The sequence below is a fragment of the Diplotaxodon limnothrissa genome, linkage group LG5 (genome assembly GCF_057381915.1).
Source record: "Diplotaxodon limnothrissa isolate DT_005_m linkage group LG5, D_limnothrissa_male_GT1.1, whole genome shotgun sequence".
Lineage (NCBI taxonomy): Eukaryota > Metazoa > Chordata > Actinopteri > Cichliformes > Cichlidae > Diplotaxodon > Diplotaxodon limnothrissa.
In genome coordinates this window covers 5,771,795-5,792,354 of record NC_140600.1, presented here as the reverse complement: position 1 = coordinate 5,792,354, position 20,560 = coordinate 5,771,795, and the positions used below count along the sequence as shown (strand labels likewise).

Here is a 20,560-nt window from a genome sequence, read left to right as displayed (position 1 = left end):
CTTTGATTTTCCAAAGTATGTGCACCTTGTTTCTTCATTCCTCAACGTCAACGTCATTGTTGGCAGAAGAGCTTGCTGTTTGGACCCTGATTGGCCCTCGCTCTCAAGGCATTGCTGTAATGATAGTTATTAAGCAGCCCCTGTCTTAAATAATCAACATTCTGACAAAGACTCCTGCACAAGTCAGGCATAACCACCTGCTATTAAGTGCGAGCTTGTCATGCTGAAAGACCTTTATTGAAAATATAAATATAAATTCTGGGTTACAGCTCTGAGAATCTCTGAGGAACCTAAGACGAGGAGCTCCAGGAACAGCTACCGAATGGAGGCAGGGGCAGAATGACAACCAGTTTAGAAAGGCAGTCATAAATCTCAGACGATCATAGTGCAGGTGTTCACAGGTGCACTGCACACAGCAAGACTGGCACCGGCAGACACAGACCCCTTTAACAAGCACAGGCATTAAATACCTGGAACCGTGGCAGTGACGTAACACTGTTTATAGGAACAACACCATGAAACAGTTCGTTAATGCTCCAGTGATCTGTGAGCTGCTCTTGGCTTGTAAAGGTTGAAACGGGCCGTCGTGCATTTTCTCTTTGAATATGCATCGTTTGATTTAAGGTTAGTTTCGAGATTATGTCACGTAAAGTGAAAACTGAAGCCAATAAACAGCATGAAATCATTTTTTATTGTGCATTTTGCTAATACACGCCATCTGCTATAGGTAAAAATCCCAAAATCCCATTATCCTGGCTGCAAAAAAGTTTGAAGCAAAAATAATAGAAAGGCAACACCTAACAGTTTGTAAATACTGCCATATGTAAGTATGGGCATATTTACAAGAGACAGTAGCATGCTATGCTATCAGCTGAGGCTAACAAGCTCAGTTAAAAAGTACATCCATAAACAGTAAGGCTACAGTGCACAGAGTTAATTAGAGCTAGCTGATAGAATGGACTAATAGAAAACTAGGAGAGATGACGGCTGCTAGACAGCTGCCAGTGTCAGCATCGTTGTCAATCAACACACTGCTAACTTTCAGCCTGCAGATGAAATTAATATGAGACTGTAGTCGGAACTGACTCACTCTTCAGGTGGGCACTTGAGGAACTTGGCTTCATGTTTGAACCCCAGAGATGCTACTTGGTTAAAATGTTTCCCAAAAATGTGAAAAACGGAGCTCAATGATGTGGACGTATTCTGCTTTTGTTTGATCATTTTTCACAAGCAAATCAGTTTAGAAATGATGTTAGTAATGACTAATAAGCAGTGTTTGTCAATAAACTTGAAAATAGTAATTAATTACTAATTACTGATTACTTCCTTAAGACAGTAATCATGTTACTTTACTGATTACATATTTTCAAAGGTAATTAGTTACTTAGTTACTTAGTTACTTTCTAAAAACTTGATACACAAACTGAATAAGTAATAAAGCAGCAGATCTTTCAGCCCAATTCTATTTTTTTCTGCATAATCCATCATATAAAACTGAATCAAATGAAAAAGTCTGTTTTTAAAACTTGTTTTATTAGTTTTAATCTTTTAACTTCATGCACATTGCATCAAGCAAAAATTTAATTATATGCAGCAGTCTCTGACTGGAAGAAATGTGTTTAACATTTAAACCGTTTCTGCAGATTCCAGCTTATAAAATAAAATAAAGTTTTGTGTTTACACTCTTTCAAATAGATGCAAGTAAAACAGCAAAAAATAAATCAAAGATTCAGCAGCACTGAGTCCTGTCGCTCTTAAATCTGTTGTCACCTGTTTAGCAGGAGTGGGGCGGGTGGAGGTTTGCCCGGTGCCACAGCGTTCATGTCAGTGGGAGGATCCGGGGGTTTCTCAGTGAATGTCACATTCCCGTGGCAGCGTGCTCGGTGCTCGCTCAGATTTGAAGTTTAAGTTTTCACGGTAGAAAGATATTTTCTTCCCACACAGAGTGAACAGCAGACGCTAATGTTTTTGTAATTTTTTACAAAATCAAACTCAAAGTAATGTGAGTACTTCCAAGCTTTAAACGCTGCACGGTCGTACTCTCTCCCGCTCTCCATATTATTCATCGTTGATCTGCACACGTCTGTTGCTGCCACGGACGTCACACGCTCGTACGTCATTGTCATGAGACACTCTTGCAAACAAAATCACGGTTTAGTAACGTAGCGTGCTTATGGGAAAGTAACAGTAATCGAATTACTTTTTTGCAATAGACATTACTCGTTGCTTGAAAAAAGTAATGTGATCACAGCCCATCTCTGCTAATGAGTAATAACAAGTAGCTTTCAATAGTCTGTTGAGGAGGTGATTGTAAAATGCTTTGTGGGAATCTTCAATTCAAGCACGATACGGCTCAAAACTTCCAGTAGTAGCTCTTTATCTTCCATTTAGAGCTGAATTTGTTCATTTGCCACATAGTAAAGAGTAAAATCATCTCAACACCCAAAAGCTGTGCTGTGCTAGAAAAGCTGGCATTGCAACAGCTGACCTTAAAAACAAGTTCATGTTTTTGAAGTTGTAGATTTTTCTGTGATTTTTTTTCACAGAAAACTTACCTAACATACCATACAGCCACACGCAAACAATGCAGTCTGCTGAGCCTTTAAGCAAATTTTCTAGTTATAGAAGTTAATAAGTCCTCATATTTAACATTTTTCTCATTAGTTGACACCTCAAACCAGTAAAACTTTTATGCAGCACATTCAGCATGGGCATCTAGATGAGAGAAATGATGAGAAATTGTCATGTTGACGTGGATATTACAGAATGTGTGGTGTTGGAAACTCTAAATGGTCCATATTCCCTGTGATTTGAAGATCAAACCTTTTATAGTTTGCCCGTTTTGGCTTGGTGCTATTTATAGTAGAGTGACAATAAAAGTGTAGTTACTGGCTTCTTGCTAGTTGGTCAGGATACTACACGTTACCACAATAGTTAGCACAGTTCCTCATTTAAGACGTACCATGTCCTGAGACAAAGTATAAGTGGCATTAACAGAAGTGGAAACAAATATTTAAGGGATACACATAAAATCTGAAGGAAAGGGAGGAATAGTCAAACTCCTTCACAGATGCAAACACAATAACTATACTTAGGTTTCAGTTCCTCAACTCCTCTTTTGTGTCTGCTGTATGTTCACAGAATTAGATGGAAGTCATATTATTATCAAAACTGAAATTTGAACAAGGCTGTGCTGTGTGAGACACTTGGACAGTGTTGTTGAGCTCTTAGTGACAGAGCCTCTGTGTTACTCTAACCAAGGCTGTTTGGCCAGCTGCCTTTTGAAAGCGTCACACTATTGAGGCAATGTTTAGCTGAGGAATGTTTTGTGCCAATTATTCATGGAGTTAAGATCTTTTCTGTTGCTCAGATTGAAATCCTTCTTGACATCATCCTCTTGCCAATTGTAAAGCCCCCTCCCCACTTTCTTCCCCTTTTGCCATTTCCAGAAAATAAACAGCATGCAGATTTTATCTGGGATTTTCATGGTTACCATTTTGTTAATGGCAGCCTGGCCTCTCGATGAGAGGAGGAACATTTTTGTGGGGCACGGTTTGGTTGTTGTAGCAACGTTGTTGAGGGCTGAATGAAGCAGATGTCAGAGTGATCTATCAGCCAGCAGCTCCACACTCCCACTGCTCACTGAGGAACAACGCTGCTGTGACACCCTCTGCACGGCACCACGGCTGTCAGTAACACCCACTTTGCTCCAAACTATCCTCACAGTAACCGCAAAGCTTGAAATATGTGCATTAAACATAAAATGAATTCCTGCTGATAATTCTGAGACATTAATTTACCCAAATAAACCATGACAAGAGCTGAGAAGCACGGTTTTACATGAAGTCACCCATGAACTCTGATACAGATCATTTTAATAACATGCGATTTTTGTAACTGAATCAAATCTCATGTGATGAAACTTGAACAAATCTAATTACACAATTTCCAGAAGCCAAATTTTATTTTAAATTGTTTTGCAAGTGAAATGTAGTTTCTCATAAAAAGATGGGAGTATGACATATTGAGCTCAAGAGTGATTTTCCTCAAGTAAAAATTGATTATGGTTGCGTGTTGTAATTATGTTGTTACCATCCAAAGTAAACTTAATACAAGCTGTGACATTGTGAAACAATCGTATACGCAGAAGCCTTGTTTTAACAAAGACTTGTTTTATTGGCGATGCTTTGGAAAAGAACCATTTTATCTATAATCGTATATTCTAAACTCAATGTCTCTGATTGGTGGAGTTACTATTACCATAGATGTTTAAACTTGTTGCAATCTGGTTCAGAAACCGTGTACAGCCATGAGTGTAGCACAGTACATAGACTGCACTTACTCTACACACATCACAAACTATAAATATTTAAAACTTATTAGTATAAAATATTGTTCTGCAACACTATAGTAGCTAAAAAAATTAAATTCAAGAAGGCTGATTTAGGAAGGCTAGAAGCTGTGGAATTTGGGACTGGCAGTAGTTGTAATTTCTTTACTTTGAAAAGGTTTTTTACCTTTGACCTTTTTGTTTTTCTTTTTCTTTTTGATGCAGATCAAAATTCTTTTTATGGTCATGATTCACCTGATAGTTGGCTGGATACGTTCAAAACGGATTTTACACGGAGTTTCTGAAACTTCAATGGAGAAAATGAATAGGAATTTATAATATAACTTATAATGAAGCTGAACGATAACACAAAACTAGAATCTGTGCCACAGGCATTTCATAGTTGATTGATGTTGCATGCTAACAAAATCTGTGTTTGATTTATTTAGCTAAAGGGTTAGCTAAACAAGCTACCTAGCTAGGTAACTAAGGCATCAGTCACACAGGTCTTGGGGCCAGTAACCCCCTGACAACTTCTAGCTGCAAGTGGAAAAAGTCTAAGTAACCAACTGAGTGGTGAATGGTTGCCCGAGGTTGCTTGATATCACCATGTGAAATTGGTTGCAAAGAAAGTGCTGCACCAAAAACTTCCTTGTGATTGCTTTGGTCACTAGTAGACTGCCATGGTCTCCCATAGTTTGCATGATTTGTCTGCAAGCACTTACAAAACTTTAAACAATTGAGAAGGTATAGCTAAAACTAGAAGTGGAAAAGGTTATGCTAATACAAAAACGTCGAGAACTTTTTACTTTTAAGGTGAATAGTCTCCATTGGAGGTCTGTGTCACACTTTTTCTAGAGTAAATGATGAGTGTTTGAAGACAACTTAGTCTTCCATGTGACTACTAGTGACCATAGCAACCTGCTAGCGACCAAAGCAATGGTGAGGAGGCTTTCAGTGCAACACTGTATACGTCTTTTTGATCACGTTCGCCTTAGTGACTGCCAGCAACCTCTAGCATCCATTCACAACTGGTTGCAGTGTACGCATTTTCCCCTAACGACCAGCCAGGGAATCAGCGACCCTTATCTAGGCCTGCTTAATTAAGGAATAAAGAAGCTTGTAAAGTTCAGATAAGATGAAACTGTAATGGTATTTTTTTTAATAATACAGACAAAAGAAACATTCATGGAACACCTATCCTGAAGGTAATATTAGCATTTTCCTGAACACACATTTCAGTGTAAAAGAATTATATTGTGCTAACAAGGATAAAGGCACATCTTTAAAACAGTGTTTCAGTGAATGATTTCATAGTTCAAAAAACCTCTGTACATTTGAATGGTTAACAGGTGCATCGAGGGAAAATTGCCACAACAATTTAAAGATAACTCATTCAACAACGATTAGCCATTGTACCATTTCCATCTGTGCGGATGTTTCTGTAGAGGAGAGTAGTTGTATATGTGTTATGATTAGCTTTGAAACATGTCAGACTAATGGTTTTTTATCTGAATAATGGCATATACACATGGGAAGTGTCATCCATTAAGTGATTATTATATGCAGTGGGGTGAAAAAAGTATTTGCCTCTTTCTTGACTTCTTAGTTTTCTGCATATTTGTCACATTTAAATGTTTCATACATTAAACAATATTAGACAAACAATTTTTAAGTTGTGTTTTAATTTATTGAGGGAAAGAAAAGGTTATCTAAACCTACCTTGCCTTGTGTGACAAGGTAATTGCCCCCTAAACCTAATAACTGGTTGTGCCACCCTTGGCTGTAAGAACTGCAATCAAGCATTTGCGATAACTGCCAATGAGTCTTTCGCATTACTGGGGAGGAATTTTGGCCCACTCTTTGTCATTGTCCTGCTTCATAACTCAAATGTGCTTGCAGTTCAGGGCATGGACTGATGGCCGGACATTATCCTTCAGGATTTTCTGGTAGAGAGCAGAATTCACACTGTTCCAGACCATCACACTACCACCACCCTGTCTGTCTGCTGGTATGATGCTACATTTATTTTTACACAAAAAGTAACAGAGCTCAAACAGAGTAATATTCCACAGGATATTTTCCCTACCCTAACCCAAGTCTTGGAGATCATCAGGGCATTTTTGGCAAATCTGAGACGTGCCTTGCCCAGTCTCTTTCTTATTGTTAAATCATTAACACTGACTTTTCACACAGAGTCAGATTTTTTTTTACCTATAATAAATCAAATCATAATTTTTCTTTGTCTAAGATTACAATTTGTTAGCTGACCCGAAACAAAATCTGAAAGTGGACAAATACTTTTTCACAGCAGTGTGTGTGTGTACCTGTTTAGATGTCTTTGTGGGGACCAAAAGTCGGAAGTTTACTTTACTTGTATACTTGGGGACCAAAATGCCCATCCCCAGAGGATTGAAGACTCAAAATGTGGTTTTAGTGTCAGGGTTACAGTATGGTTAGGTTTAGGGTAAAGGTTAGGGTTAGGCATTCATTTTTCATGGTTAGGGTAAGTGGTCAGGGAAAGCATTACGTCAATGAGATGTCCCCGCAAGGATATGAATACACACACACGTGTGTGTGTGTGTGTGTGTGTGTGTGTGTGTGTGTGTGTGTGTGTGTGTGTGTGTGTGTGTGTGTGTGTGTGTGCGCGTGTGCGTGTGTGTGTGAATATACAGACATACAATGTACCTCCTGAAGGTCAGTCAGACCAAAATGTTGTGACTAAATAAACGTGTTAGCAAGTGTGCAGGACTTATATTTAAATTGTAGTGGGTCATTTCCTGAAATCAGTAACACACACAGTTACTAACATAAAGGGAAAACACATCTTAAACAAAGATGGGAAATAAATAAAGAAATATTTATATAAAAATAAACTCTTACAAAATATTTTCTATTAACCAGCAACATGGGGATTTAGATCTGGAAGCTTGCATTTGCTCCTGGGGTTAACTACAAATGTGGCTGCTCGACCACACCTTTCCAGACAACTAGCAGCAAAGTGAAGAGGAAATGGGACAGAGAACAAGTAGAAAACAATACTATCATACTTGACCCATAATCAGTAGTTTAATGTTCTGCTGTAGTTTCCCAAATATTCACTATTGGTTAGTTCAGACTGTTTGAGTTTTTATATCCAGTGTTTAAGTCTTCAAAAAAAAGTAACAAAGAAAAACCTTAAGTGCCCGTTTCTTTTTTCTTTTCTAAAAACCGGAATCTACACCACCAAACCTTTACTAGATTTAGTTGCAGTGAATCTTCGAAATGATCAGTAGTTTTCTCATCAAATAAATTATTAGTCGATTAACAAAAGAAAAATAAAATAAAATAAAAACCTGTTAGGCCTACTGTTTAAGGTGAGTCATGCCAGTAGACCAGTACGGCCTGTGAAAACGTTAAGCATGCAGCACAAAATGTCAATCAATTTAAAACACAAAAAGAACATTTGTGAAGCTGATAGCTCAAGTCCAGTGTCGTGGCAGATGTCCATTGGCATCATTATAATCGACAAAGTTGAATGAAAAAGCTGTGATTGCTGTAACACAAGGGCAGCAAGGCAGTCTCTCCACAGATACTGAAACCCACGAACAACACAAAGGAATGTCCAGTAAACATATCTATTTACAGGTATACACTTCTGTCCTCTCACTGCACGTGTTGCACTTGACATAGCAGCACCACAGGAACTTGCAGTTGCACTGCCAAACACGCGAGTACTGATGTGTGTTGTATCCCCGACCACAGCACATCAGGTCACAGCTGTTGGGCTGCTGAGCTGTTTTGTTACACAGACGGCCCTGCGTCCCCATGCTTCCGGTCAGAGGGTCAGCCTCGCAGTAGTTGGGAGACCTCTCGATGTAGACTAGCTCCATGTCCTTGGGCTTGCGGTAGGAGTGTGGTTTCTTGATCTTCAGGAAGGCGGGGCGCTTGTTCCGCCTGGCGCGCACAGGCTCCACGTGAACAGCGTGGTTGTACTTGTCTTTGAGCATGTATCCCAGCTGACGGAATTTGGGGAGTGTCGTCCAACATGTCTTCGTGGTGCAGGATCCAGAAACCCCATGACACTTGCACTCTAGGTGCATGCTCTTCTCCAGGACCTATAGAGGAAAAGCTCAGATGAAGCAATCTTTTCAAACTTAAGCCATTGAAAAATTGTTATTTTATAACTAATGCATGCCTCCTGATAAAAGAAGTGTGCATAATTTTTGTCATCTTATACAATTTCGGTAGACTGTTTGTTGCTGTATTTCCATAATGAGTCGGTGGGGCGGGGGAGTCTAACGCTTCAACAGGTTGAGACAAACATTTTCTAGCATTCCAAATGAATACAAGCATTCCAGGGATCTCAGAGCTGCTACAGTATGTCAGTCTATAGCTACCAGCAATACATGTGCCATTTTTACGAGTCAGGATGAGCTTCAAAAGACAATCTTGAGTATCCGTAGTCGTTGAAATGAATTGAATTACAGTTTAGGAGTGGAACCTTTCAGTGTATTTGTTACTACAGCCAGGGGACTCTGTCTGTGCTTCTGGCTGAATGACATCAACTTACCCTTCTTCCTCCTCACTGAGTGGGAACCCTTGCATGCATTAGAGAAGCCTCACCCTGCTTTTTAATTATTCTACTCTGATGTGGCCTCAGACTTTCTGGAGTCTCGTGGGGTAATTGTCAAAAGCCTTGGATGCATACAGCTTAGTGTGGTCATGCCCCCGAGACCCGGCAAACATTTAATTCATGGAGTTCAGTGAAGTGAAATCCCAGTGAAGATGCCATTGTTTGTCTAACAGAAGCCCCGTAAGCCTCCTGTGGCACCTTTTACACTCTTGTTTATTCTTCTCAAGAAATTGGAAGGTTGGCACTCAAGTCACACAGACTGACATTATCTCCAATTAAACATGAAAGCTTTCCTACAATAATTACAGAGGTATCAGTTTAGTAAGTGTATATTAAGAGATCCACGCACTGTATCACATTGTGACTGATGTCAGGCCTAAAATATGAAGCCTCATCCCGAGAGACTTCGCACAGCCTTCTGCAAACAACATTTTAGATGCATTCCTCTAAAGTAAAGCTGTGCACACAGAGAAATTTTGACAAAGATTTGCTTAGATTTTTCATTTGATGCATGTAAGGTAAGGGTCTGCAGGAACTGCTATTTCTGTCTTTAATACATAGAAATTAGGTTTTCATCAACTCTATACACATCCTAAAATAATCTCATCTCATGGTCAGTTACATGATCTGATGCATGTCATTGAACAGAAACGAATATTTGATTCAGTTGAACTGCATAAAAGACTGAGCAGGATTTCCTTTTTATTTTTGTTTGACTACAATTAACTTTCTTCATATCTCTTCATCTATTAGCTTTTAATACTATTCTAGTACCAAAATGCCATTAAACTGCAAGAAAAAAAAAAGTTTGAAGCTAAATAGGTCCTGATACATTTTTAATTTGCCTGTGTGTCCAACCACAGGTCTAAAATCAACTACACTAGAGAAATCTCAAGAGCATCCTCCATAATGATGCATTTGCACAATGTTGTGGTCATTATAAAACCTTAGCTTGTTGAAAATGCAAATATTTCCTAAACATCTTGGAGTTCGTATTACCGGTTTCAGAAAAGTTAGAGATTAAATAAAGGAGCATATATTTTATCTTGACAAAATTTCAATGACCATCCATGTGTGGACATAGTCAGGGCATAACAAAATTCAGTAGGATTTATTCTGGCTGAACCATCAGCATTTATATAAAAAATTAATGCAGGCTATTCAACAGTTGAGATACCAGAGCAAGCAGCAACCTCTCAGGCTGAATAGTAAGGCCAGCGTTGAACTAATGTTCCTTGAAATTCTTCAAAGGTCAATCAGTCTCCAAAGACTTGAAATGCCCAAATTTTCAACAGAATAATTACATCCGCCAAACCATCAACCTGTCTATTAGATCCCATTACTACTGTTCAAAGAAGCTCTACCATTTATTAATGCTTCAGTCTTTATCTGTCTTAATGGACTATGTAGTGCAGGCTTTAATTAAACCACTACGTAAAAAGTCATCACTTTAAACAGCTGTCTTAGTTAATAGTATACTAATATCCACTCATTTCTATGGTTGACGTGTCAGCCTTCAATAACACTGACCACAATATTGTATTAGAGAGATTAGAGCATAAACATAGGTATCAAAAGTACTGTGATGCAGTGGTTTGAATAATGTCTAATAGACTACAATTTCTTCATATAAATGTGGAGTCTTCTTCATACATTAACTTAATTATGGAGTTCCACAGGGTTCTGTGCTAGGACTCATTCAGTTTACATTATACATGCTTCCCTTAGGCAGTGTTATTAGAACAGCATAGCTACTTTTTCATTGTTATGCAGATGATGCCCAGCTTTATCTACCCATCTAGTTAAACTACAGACATGTCTTAAAAGCATAAAGACCTGGATGACCTCTGATTTCTTGCATCTAAATATAAACGGAAGTTATTGTGCTTTGCATTAAAAATCTCAGAAACATATTGTCTAAACAGAGACATATTCTGATGGCATTACCCTGGGCTCCAGTAACACTGTGAGGAATCTCTGAGTCATTTTTGACCAGACTATGTCCTCCATTGTGCAACAAACAAATATTTAGGACTGCTTACAGCATGCTGTAGTGAGAATACTGACACTGATATTTCTCCAATATTAGGATCTGTTCACTAGCAAAACTGAATTTAAAATCGCCTTCCTCAAAAGAAAGGTCTTGAATAATCTGGCACTACCTATTCTATCAATAGAGCTCCTTGCTTCAGATCGCTGGTTTAATTGTGGTTTCTAGAGTTTTCCTAAATAGAGTGGGAGGCAGAGCCTCCAGCTTTCAGGCCCTTCTGTGAAACCAGCTCCCAATTTGCATTTTGGAGACAGGCACCCCCTCTACTTTTAAGATTAGGCTAAAACGTTCCTTTTGAATAAAGCTTATAGTTAGGGCTAGACCCTGAATCACCCCTTAGTTGCTGTTGCTTAGCTGTATAAACACTCTCAATGTGCTTCTACGCAACTATTGTGTTTAATCATTAGTTATCTGGCTCTCTTCCACAGTGTGTCTTTTGTCCTATCTTCTCCCCCAACACACCAGAAGGCTCGCCTCCCTTAGCCTGGTTCTACAGGAGGTTTCTTTGTGTTGAAAGGAGTTTTTCTTTCCCGCTGTCTCCAAGTGCAGTGTCATAGGAGGTCATCTGAATGTGTAATCAATACAGTAAAATTGAATTAAATTGAAATAATCATGCTCACAGCCTTAAACAAAAACATTTATCTTACTCTATAACTATTATTTACTAATTTACTTCATAAGCGCTGTACTGGAGACAATTTTAAGTATAAGTTTAATTTAAACAGGCACTCAGCAGGCACTGCCCTAATTTGTTCATCATTTATGGTGCTATAGAACAGTGCTTTTGATGCAGATGAACACAATTCATGGTATAGCGTCTAGCAAGTGCTACTGAATAGGTGTGAGCATAAAAGGAGAAACATTAACATCAAATACAATGTTTCCATCACCTCAACGAACACACAAAATGTTGTGTGCAGGTTGTCCCACAGTGCATCTGCTAGCTAAAAGTATGGCTGCTTTATTTCCAAGGAAAAGAATACAGTGCAAGATAACTTCACTCAGAGATGGAGGAAGAAACGAAGCTTATGTTTAAAGGTAAGGATTCTTCAGTGGCATTTGATAAAAATGGAAATATTAAGCTTACAAGTTCTCTTTTTTAAAATCAGATTTCAGGTCTGACATGATGTAATGGTTTTCTATATTTGTCTGGCCCAACAAGAAATAATCAAAGACCCTGATCTATAAAGTGTTCAACAAAGCCCAGCAGGATTCTCCCATTTCAGTGCAGCTAGCCAACAGTGAAGAAGCTTACTTACTTACTTTCCAATTAATAATTGTTTCTGTCACTAGTTAGCTAACATAAACTGGTGTAGCAGTATTAGTAGTAACCAACCAACCTACTGACAGCAATTTCTTGTTTTCTAGATACTTGTTGTTAATCTCTGTCTCTCTTCCACAGCATGTCTTTTATCCTGTCTTCCTTCTCTCTCCCTAACCGGTCGCAGCAGATGACCCCGCCCCTCCCTGAGCCTGGTTCTGCTGGAGGTTTCTTCCTGTTAAAGGGGGTTTTTCCTTCCCACTGTCGCCAAAGTGCTTGCTCATAGGGGGTCATATGATTGTTGGGTTTTCTCTGTATGGATTATTGTAGGGTCTACCTTACAATATAAAGCACCTTGAAGTGACTGTCGTTGTTATTTGCACTGTATAAATATTGAAAATTGAATTGAATTGTCCGTACTTGACAAGATGGCACTACACATGCTCTAAACACCATAAAAATTTTTAAATCTAGCTTCATGGACAGTGTTAAATCTGTGACATTGTTTTTAGAGTTGGACTCCGTGGTGTAAATTAAGGTTAAAGCATGCAGACTTTCATGTCCACTTTAATAGTAGGAGCAGGATGTGCCTTTGATGCCTTCCAGTGCTTTTTCAATGGACTGTTTTCTTGTGGTTCAGTTTTGAGGACAGTCTTTTCTATTGATCAGTCGGTCGTCTGGCTCCTTACTGCTGTCTGCTGCTAATGATATCAGCATCGGGGTAATGCTCTTCCATATCAAAAAAGCAGTTCGAATCATCCACAGAGCAGGTTATAGGAACATACAAACTCACAATTTTGCAGTCTGAAATATTGAAAATTGCCGAACTAGTGAAATTCCAAACAGCACAAATTCTATTCAAAGCAAAAACTAAAGAACTGCCAGGTAATATTCAGAGTATGTTTTTTTGAAAGAAGGAAGTTACAATTTAAGGGGTTTTTGTAACTTCAAAACAGGGAAGGTACGTACTACAAGAAAAAGCTTTTGTGTTTCTGTGCATGGAGTGAAACTGTGGAACAGTTTGAATACGGAATTAAAGCAACGTCCAAACATAAAACAGTTCAAAAAGAGTTAAAAAATATGATCTTCTCGAACTATAAAGAAAGGGAAAATATTGAAATTAAGTGAATGTCTCTATTTAAAAAATTTCATGATGTGATTTTATATCAGAAATCTGTTCACTGTTTTATTACAGATTATATCAGTAAGAAAGATGACAAAATATTAACTGCTAACTTCTGGCAAAGGGGTGGGATTAAATAAGTGTGTAATTCTTCCCACTCCCTTTCAACATGTAAATGAATCAGGACGGTAGCTATGTTGAAATGTATTGACTTTTGTATAGTATTTTTTTCTCTCTCTCTTATTTTCTTTACTAAATGTACCTGTATATTGTTTACATGTTTGAAATAAATTAACAATAATAATAATAATAATAATAATAATATGGTCGTCTTGGGTTTACCCTAATTTGTTTCTTTGAAAACACTATTACTTCATGAGTTCGTGTTCTCAAAATGATATTTGCACTAGTTTTGCAATGACCACACGATGCCCTCAGTGGCTCCTGATAATGAAATTTCTATGTAAAAAAAACAACCGTTTTTTACCTTCATGTTGATATGAGCCATTAAGATTTTAACAAAGACTAAACAGTAGGAACCAGTACTATATTTTACAGTGGGGCAGGTTGTCCATTCATTGAAATGTTGTGTTGTTATCCTCCACTTTGCATGTTAAAGTGTCCAAGATAGAAATAACCCTCGATGCAGATGTGTGTGACAGATAAATTTGTGTATGCATGGAAGGAAAGTACTGTATGGGTAAATAAGGGGATGAGGTTCACCATTTTTAATGCCAAACCGTTAATTCTATTTCTAAGATGAATGTGTTTGTAGAGCTCACTGAAGCTTACGACAGAAAACCAATAAAGATTAAAGAAATAATCATTAAAACCCTTGTTTCCATGAGAACATTCTGGTGTTTTGGACACAGTGTTAAAAACACAATAGATAACAACAGATTTCAGTTTTAAGCAGATGTCAAACTGCTTTCACAGTTTTGGGAGACCTCTGTGCGCCGCTTGCAGGTAACACAAATGAAGGTAATAGAACTCAAAATGTGGGCAAAACAGCATTTTCTCCATAGACATTATATTGGAAAAGACACATGAAGAATGTAGAACATGCAAAAAGAAGACAGGTATGTGCCTTGTTGAGCAATCATTATTAAACTGAGTGGGTGCTATCTTTGACTCAAGTATACTCAAACAACTAAAACTTGCTGCTCTCGCTGCTGTGGGTATAACAAATTCTAACATTTACCTCATCCACCACTCTGTGTGCAACTGTTGTTTGAGTTTCATCACTTTCAGATACTTTCTCTGATTTTTTTTCTCCAGTTTAATCAGAGAAAAAAGTCAAAAAAGTCTCATTTACAGTTTCCCTAATAAAGCCCACATTGTTGTTTCTTCTTGCTATTCTTCTTGTTTAATTGGCAAAGTTACATTTTCTCTGTACACACTACAACACCATGTTAGCATTTTCAGATTTTTGTCTTTTTAACAAAGAACTACAAACTCTGAACTGCCTGTAGGTGCGGATATGGAAGCGTTTGCCTAATTACATGTGTTGGTTGTAAAGAGTGCTGGATCTGATATCAGTTATAGTGTGAGCAATCCACATTACAACTGTTAGTAGTTACATTACAATCAAGCCATGCTGCTGAATCAGGTTTCAGTGCTGCTGTCAACACTGATCTCAGGTTGCTTCGCTTAAAAGCTGAACCCCCATGAGATCCATGCAGGGAGTGACACAAACTTTAAACTTAACATCAGTTGGCCTGAGGTATTAGGGGAGCAAATGTGGGCTGTTTGAAATCGGATTGCCTGCAGACTGCTGTCATGTCCAGGCTGTACCCCATTAACAGCATGTGAGACGGTGTGTATGTCATTTCTGATTTGCCTACATTGTCTTGCACATTGTGATATACCGTTTGCATGGCTTTATTACAACCGTGCATGAAGCTCTGTCAGAACGCTTGCCGTCAGGTGGTGACGATGTATAAACCTACCTTGCGTCCCACTTCATTGTTGTGTAAATTCATGAGTGTCCTGGCGCTCTGCTTGATCTCCCGCGCATCCACAAACACCTTGGAGAAACTCAGTCCATAGTGGATGTCCGCAGAACAGCCACCCCACTTCCAGCCCTCCTGCTGGTTGTAGAAACCCTGTTTCTCCTTGTCACAACCGCAGCCACTCAGGCTCCCCTGGGTGCAGGCCGCTGTGACTGCATGGGCGACCCCTGCGGCTATGATAGCGTAGGTGAAAGCAGCCTCCTTACTGCCTGCGATAAAGAGGAAAGACATTTCTAATCACTATCACAGACAACAGGATTCACTATTTCAGGCACTGTCAAACCTCCTTACATACCTTTCATAGTTGCCTCAAACCAAATCATGAAATACACAAGCCGAGCCAAGTCCCCTTCATTAATCAAGCTCTCTTTAAGCAGATAAACTTCAGCAGGAAGCGTACCTCTAACAGCTCTAATAGTGAACACCTTTAATAAAGGAAGGTATTTTCAAGCAACTTGTATTGAATGTGTAATGAAGTATGGTTAGGTGGGATACTACTGTAAGTGCAGGAGTAATTACACTAATTCACTGATCAGATGAGCATAATGAAACAGTAGAGGCAGATCAGAGATTAAAAGCTCGGGCATCGGCTTTGGCCCTTGTCCCAGCCGCCATCTCTCCAGGATCCACCCTGCGGAGGGGAATCTGAGAGGCATGCACAACCTCCCTACGTGGATGGATTTCCACTCCATAAATCCAAGTTCTTCAGCTGTAGTTTTTTAATTAAAGGCGGAGATCATTTCTGAGCACATGGGAAAGCATCCAGAAATGGCCAATAAAGTCATCATATTCAACTACTAACTTCTTAACCTCTGCCAGGTGACCCGTCCCAGGTTAGGGGTATTATTTAGAGGCATTTTGACCTATATGGGACAAGCAGATGGGATACCTTTAAAAGAAAATCACTATATGTAGTGATGTAATGTATGAGACTTTATTTGAAAGGTAACATTTTGTCCCAGAACAACCCAACAACCCAACTCTCATCAGGAGCTGGGTTTTGCTTCTGTCATATTGTAACACTTGTCTAACTGTAACCACTTCTCCTTCTGCGATACCTTTCTGCAGTTCTAATGCTTAATTCTAGCTCTAACAAGTCAGTTTCAGTGCCTCACCCTAACATGTAGTTTAACTTAAAGCTGATCCTCGTCGCCCTAACCCTAGTCACTTGTTTTATGTAAATAAAACTGTGTAGTAGATCTTGTCTGCCTCGTTCTGATGTTCATTTCAGGGTTCCTGTTTTGTTTTCTTTCCACTGAAGCCCTGAGTGACATTTGCCAGCACATTCGTTGTCATTGACTCTACTCCAGGTTTAACTTGGTTGATTTTCCTAACCACATACTTGTCCCCCTGGACCTGTCCCAAATGAGCTAGTGGATGTTAAGAGATTGAACTGCCACAGAGACTTTTCCGACATTGCACAGCTTGTCTTTATATGCACGCACACACACACACACACACACACACACACACACACACACACACTTCTGTGCAGCTGTTGAAGCTTGCTGGAGCACATGCACAATGAGTCCTGATTCTCACTATCAGTCTAGGACCATCTCAAAGTAGATGGGACATCACAGAAAGCAACATCCTGGCTTTACATTTGTGATCTAGAGATATTTTCTTCTGTCCAATCGCTTGCCCGTGCAGCCAAGAAAGGAGAAGCCCGTACTCACTCTCTACATCAAGCAGCCAACTTGGTGGGTGGGGAGGATGCTTGAATCTAATGCCAAACTACTGTACCCTCCTGCATTGCTGCCAACAATGATCCCAAATTGGTGTATTCTGTCAGTTATCAGCATTCCAGCTCACTGAAACAAAACAATAGATTCACATAGACAAGGTGTTGGGGAGCCGGACCCAAGCAGCCTTTTGCAGTTGTGCTTTTCTGAAAAGATCTGCACTCATCTTTACTCGCTGACTTTAATCTGATGATAAAGAGTGCTGCTCTGCCCTGAAGCACTGAACTAAAAATCATTCTACATACAGCGTCTTTTGCCAAAGCTGCAGAACCGGGAGGTAAATTTGTAAACCTAGAAGTAAGTACTTGTCTGAACTTGAAGCTTTGGGAGGTGTGGGTGGGGGAGAGGGGTGTATTTTATGAACATACATGAAGGCAGTCGCACTGACAGTGGATAAAAAAAGAAGAAGAGAGCATGTAGGTATGTGTATCTTGCAGCCGTCAAATGCATCACATTAAATAAGTGGTCAAAGAAAATGGGTTGGTGCACTCATTCAAACCAGTATGTCATGCACAACGCAGCAACCACAGCTCAGCGTGAGCTATAATACACACAACATGAAAAACGACACCCTCAGCTCTCCGTCTGAGATGACAGGCTGAACTTAAAGGACAGGACAGCAGAATACCGGCCTGTTAAAAACTCATTTATCCACAGTGCTGTCTCTGGAGCGAGCATCGCCTCCAGCTTTGTTCCACACACAGGATCAAATCAGGGGCTTATTTTCCCACTGAGAGCAGACGCAGTGCGCCTGGGCTTCAAACTTACAGACATCTGTCCAAGTGTCAGAGTTCGAGTACCTCGGAGGAATGTCTCCTCCAAATGTTTTTGGAGAATTAAAAGCAATATAAAACAATCAGTATCCAGCTTACTTCCCCTGTATCTGCTAGAATGATACTGGAAATGTACTAAAGATAACACACAAGCTAAAGAAAATATTGTGTAATAATTATTTTATTAGTTGACATTTATTCACATATCTGTTTTAAAGGGTTCTCACTATGTAAATGGACTGGTTCTTATATTGTGCCTTTCTACTTGAGCACTCTATAAATGACATTCGCACTCAGATGGAGACATCAGGAGCAACTTGTGGATACTTTAACACACAGACAGGAGGAGCCAGGGATCGAACCACCAACCTTCCAAACAGCAGATGACCTGCTCTACCTCCGGCGCTAAAGCCGACCACAAAAGAACAAAGCTTACAGACATGTAAACTTGTTGTTTAATTATCATGCTAAAATCTCTGGTGCAAGTTCACAACAGCAACAGCCTCCAGGCACTTTAAATGTTCAGGTAAGTCTCTACAATAATAGAGAGAGAACCTCAACATTCAAGCAATTCCCTGTGAGGAAGAACTCCAGTAGAACCAGGCTCACAATAGAACCAGGCTCACAGAGGGGGAGTCATCTGCCACCAGCATTTTTTTTTGGGGGGGGGGGGGGGATGAATAGAAAGAGAGAAAACCCCAACTTGATCGCCCTGTGAGAAGCACTTGGTGACAGGTGGGAGGAAGAACTCCCTTTTGACAGAAAGACACTTCTGGGCGAGAGGCAGCCACCTGTCTTGATCGACAGAGGGGAAAGAGAAGACAAAAGTGGGGCTCAGAGACACAAACATTTATTTCAATATCTGCAGAAAATCTTAACATTAATGTGATGTTAATAATAATAATAGTGACAAACTATTTCTACTAAAAGTCCACCTGAACCAGGTGACAAGAGAGATGGAACCCTTTAAAGCAGGCAAAGATCAATTATTTTTACAGAAGTGCTTTAGGAAATTAGAATATGAGTATTATTCAGATATAGATACAACATTCAGTAGTGTTATGATGGCATTATAATTATATTTAGTATTATTCTATTTATATGCCACTGAAAGACAAAAGCCAACCGCCCCCCTGAATCAGCCTCTACTCCTAAACTGAGCGCGTCACTGAGGTACAGCGTGTACAACTACATACCCACTCTGAGTTCTTTCCCGAACACGGTCCTCTCCCCCAGGGCTGAGCAGTTCCAGCGGCCGTGCCTGAACTGAAACTGACACTCATTGATTCCCATCTGAACTCCTTCCCCGATCACTATGATCGCGTCGGGTCGACTCTGACAGATAGTCCTCTGACGCGGGGCCAAGCCGGGGATCTTGTTACAGATGATGCTCGCTCCCAGCGCCACCACCGACGACAGCCCCCTGCGATGAAGGTGACAGGTTAGAAATGTGGCGTTTCCCTTCTGCGGCTCTTTCTGAGAACACCACGTGTGAGTGGATGCAGGGGGGGCAGGTGCGTGGGATTCTGTAACAACACATGTACACACTGAAACCATAAAAGACCCCAGCACCCAGCAGACCCCGGTGTGTGTGTGTGTCTGGAGAATCTCCCTTTTGATCTGAGACACGAACAACAGAACAAATACACCTGAGCACTCACCCGATTTTCAGATACACTATCCCGAGGCACAGGAAAAAATGGAAAATCCAGCGCCGCGTATTCCTGTTCATGGTACTCAGCCCTGCCGGTGGATGAACGCTCCGCTGTTGCAACAACACCCAGCTTTACTCCTCCTGCTGAGTCCCGCAGGCTCTCCAGGTGTTCAGAGCCCCGCGCGTAAATATACGATAAGTCCAGAGTGTGTGGAAGTAAACGCGCCCTGCTCTCATCTGGTGACAGTGCGCTGGAGGTGGCAGCCTGCAGGGGAGCATTGGGGCTGTTGTGTACAGGTAAGGCAGCTCGGCTCCTCGGTGATCAGGCTCAGTGTGAGTGTGTTTGTGTGCGTCTCTCTCTCGCCGTGGGTGTGTGTGTCTACCTTTTCTACTAGGGCGTGTTCTGTGGAAGATCTGCCTCCGAGCCGCTCACACACGCTCTCACACAGCCTGCAGGTACACGCTGCGGCTCCCGCAGACCCGTGTGGTAAACACGCGGAGCCGTCACGTCCTTACACTCACACGCGGCGGCTCATCCTAAACCACAGGTCACCCGCGACACCGCAGACTGGCAGCCGGCCGGGCACCGTTACTTTTTATTTAGCAGTAAAATAAAAGCCCCTCCCACCGACACACACACACACACACACACACACACACACACCTCAGCCCAAATGAACGGATTACGGGGCTCACTCTGTCAGACTTATATATATATATAGTATTTATATTCCTTTGTCATCTTTAGCTGTGCGTAATATGTGTGCGTGTCTTTGCGGTCATTTTGTGTTTTTGTAGTTGATTGTGTGTCTTGGTAGTCATTTTTTTGCACCTGCAGTTATTTAGTGTCACTGTGGACATTTTGAGTCTCTTTAAAGGTTTTTGTCTCTTGGCAGTAGTGTTTTTATTATTATTATTATTATTACGTTAGGGTTTTTGTTTGTTTGTTTGTTTGTTTGTCTTGTTTTGGAGCTATTTGTAGTCATGTTGTGTGTTT

General features: G+C 40.2%; 1 protein-coding gene across 1 annotated transcript; it reads right to left on the bottom strand.

Moving 5' to 3' along the window:
- Positions 1–7,947: 7,947 nt before the first annotated feature.
- wnt7aa (wingless-type MMTV integration site family, member 7Aa) lies at positions 7,948–19,641 on the bottom strand. The gene is made up of 4 exons (XM_085353708.1): positions 19,571–19,641; positions 19,106–19,332; positions 15,329–15,600; positions 7,948–8,427 (listed from the first exon to the last, which is right to left on the bottom strand). The coding sequence occupies exons 1-4, from the start codon at positions 19,639–19,641 to the stop codon at positions 7,948–7,950; spliced, it is 1,050 nt and encodes a 349-aa protein (XP_085209834.1).
- Between the last annotated feature and the right edge of the window lie 919 nt (positions 19,642–20,560).

Bases quoted from the DNA above. Each gene is read 5' to 3' on its own strand.
- wnt7aa (XM_085353708.1), bottom strand. From the start codon at position 19,641: ATGAACAGGAATACGCGGCGCTGGATTTTCCATTTTTTCCTGTGCCTC. The intron at 15,601-19,105 runs GTATGTAGTTGT...TCTTTATCGCAG, and splicing joins CGGGAAAGAACTCAGAGTGG to GCAGTAAGGAGGCTGCTTTC. The intron at 8,428-15,328 runs GTAGGTTTATAC...TTTCCTCTATAG, and splicing joins ACAATGAAGTGGGACGCAAG to GTCCTGGAGAAGAGCATGCA.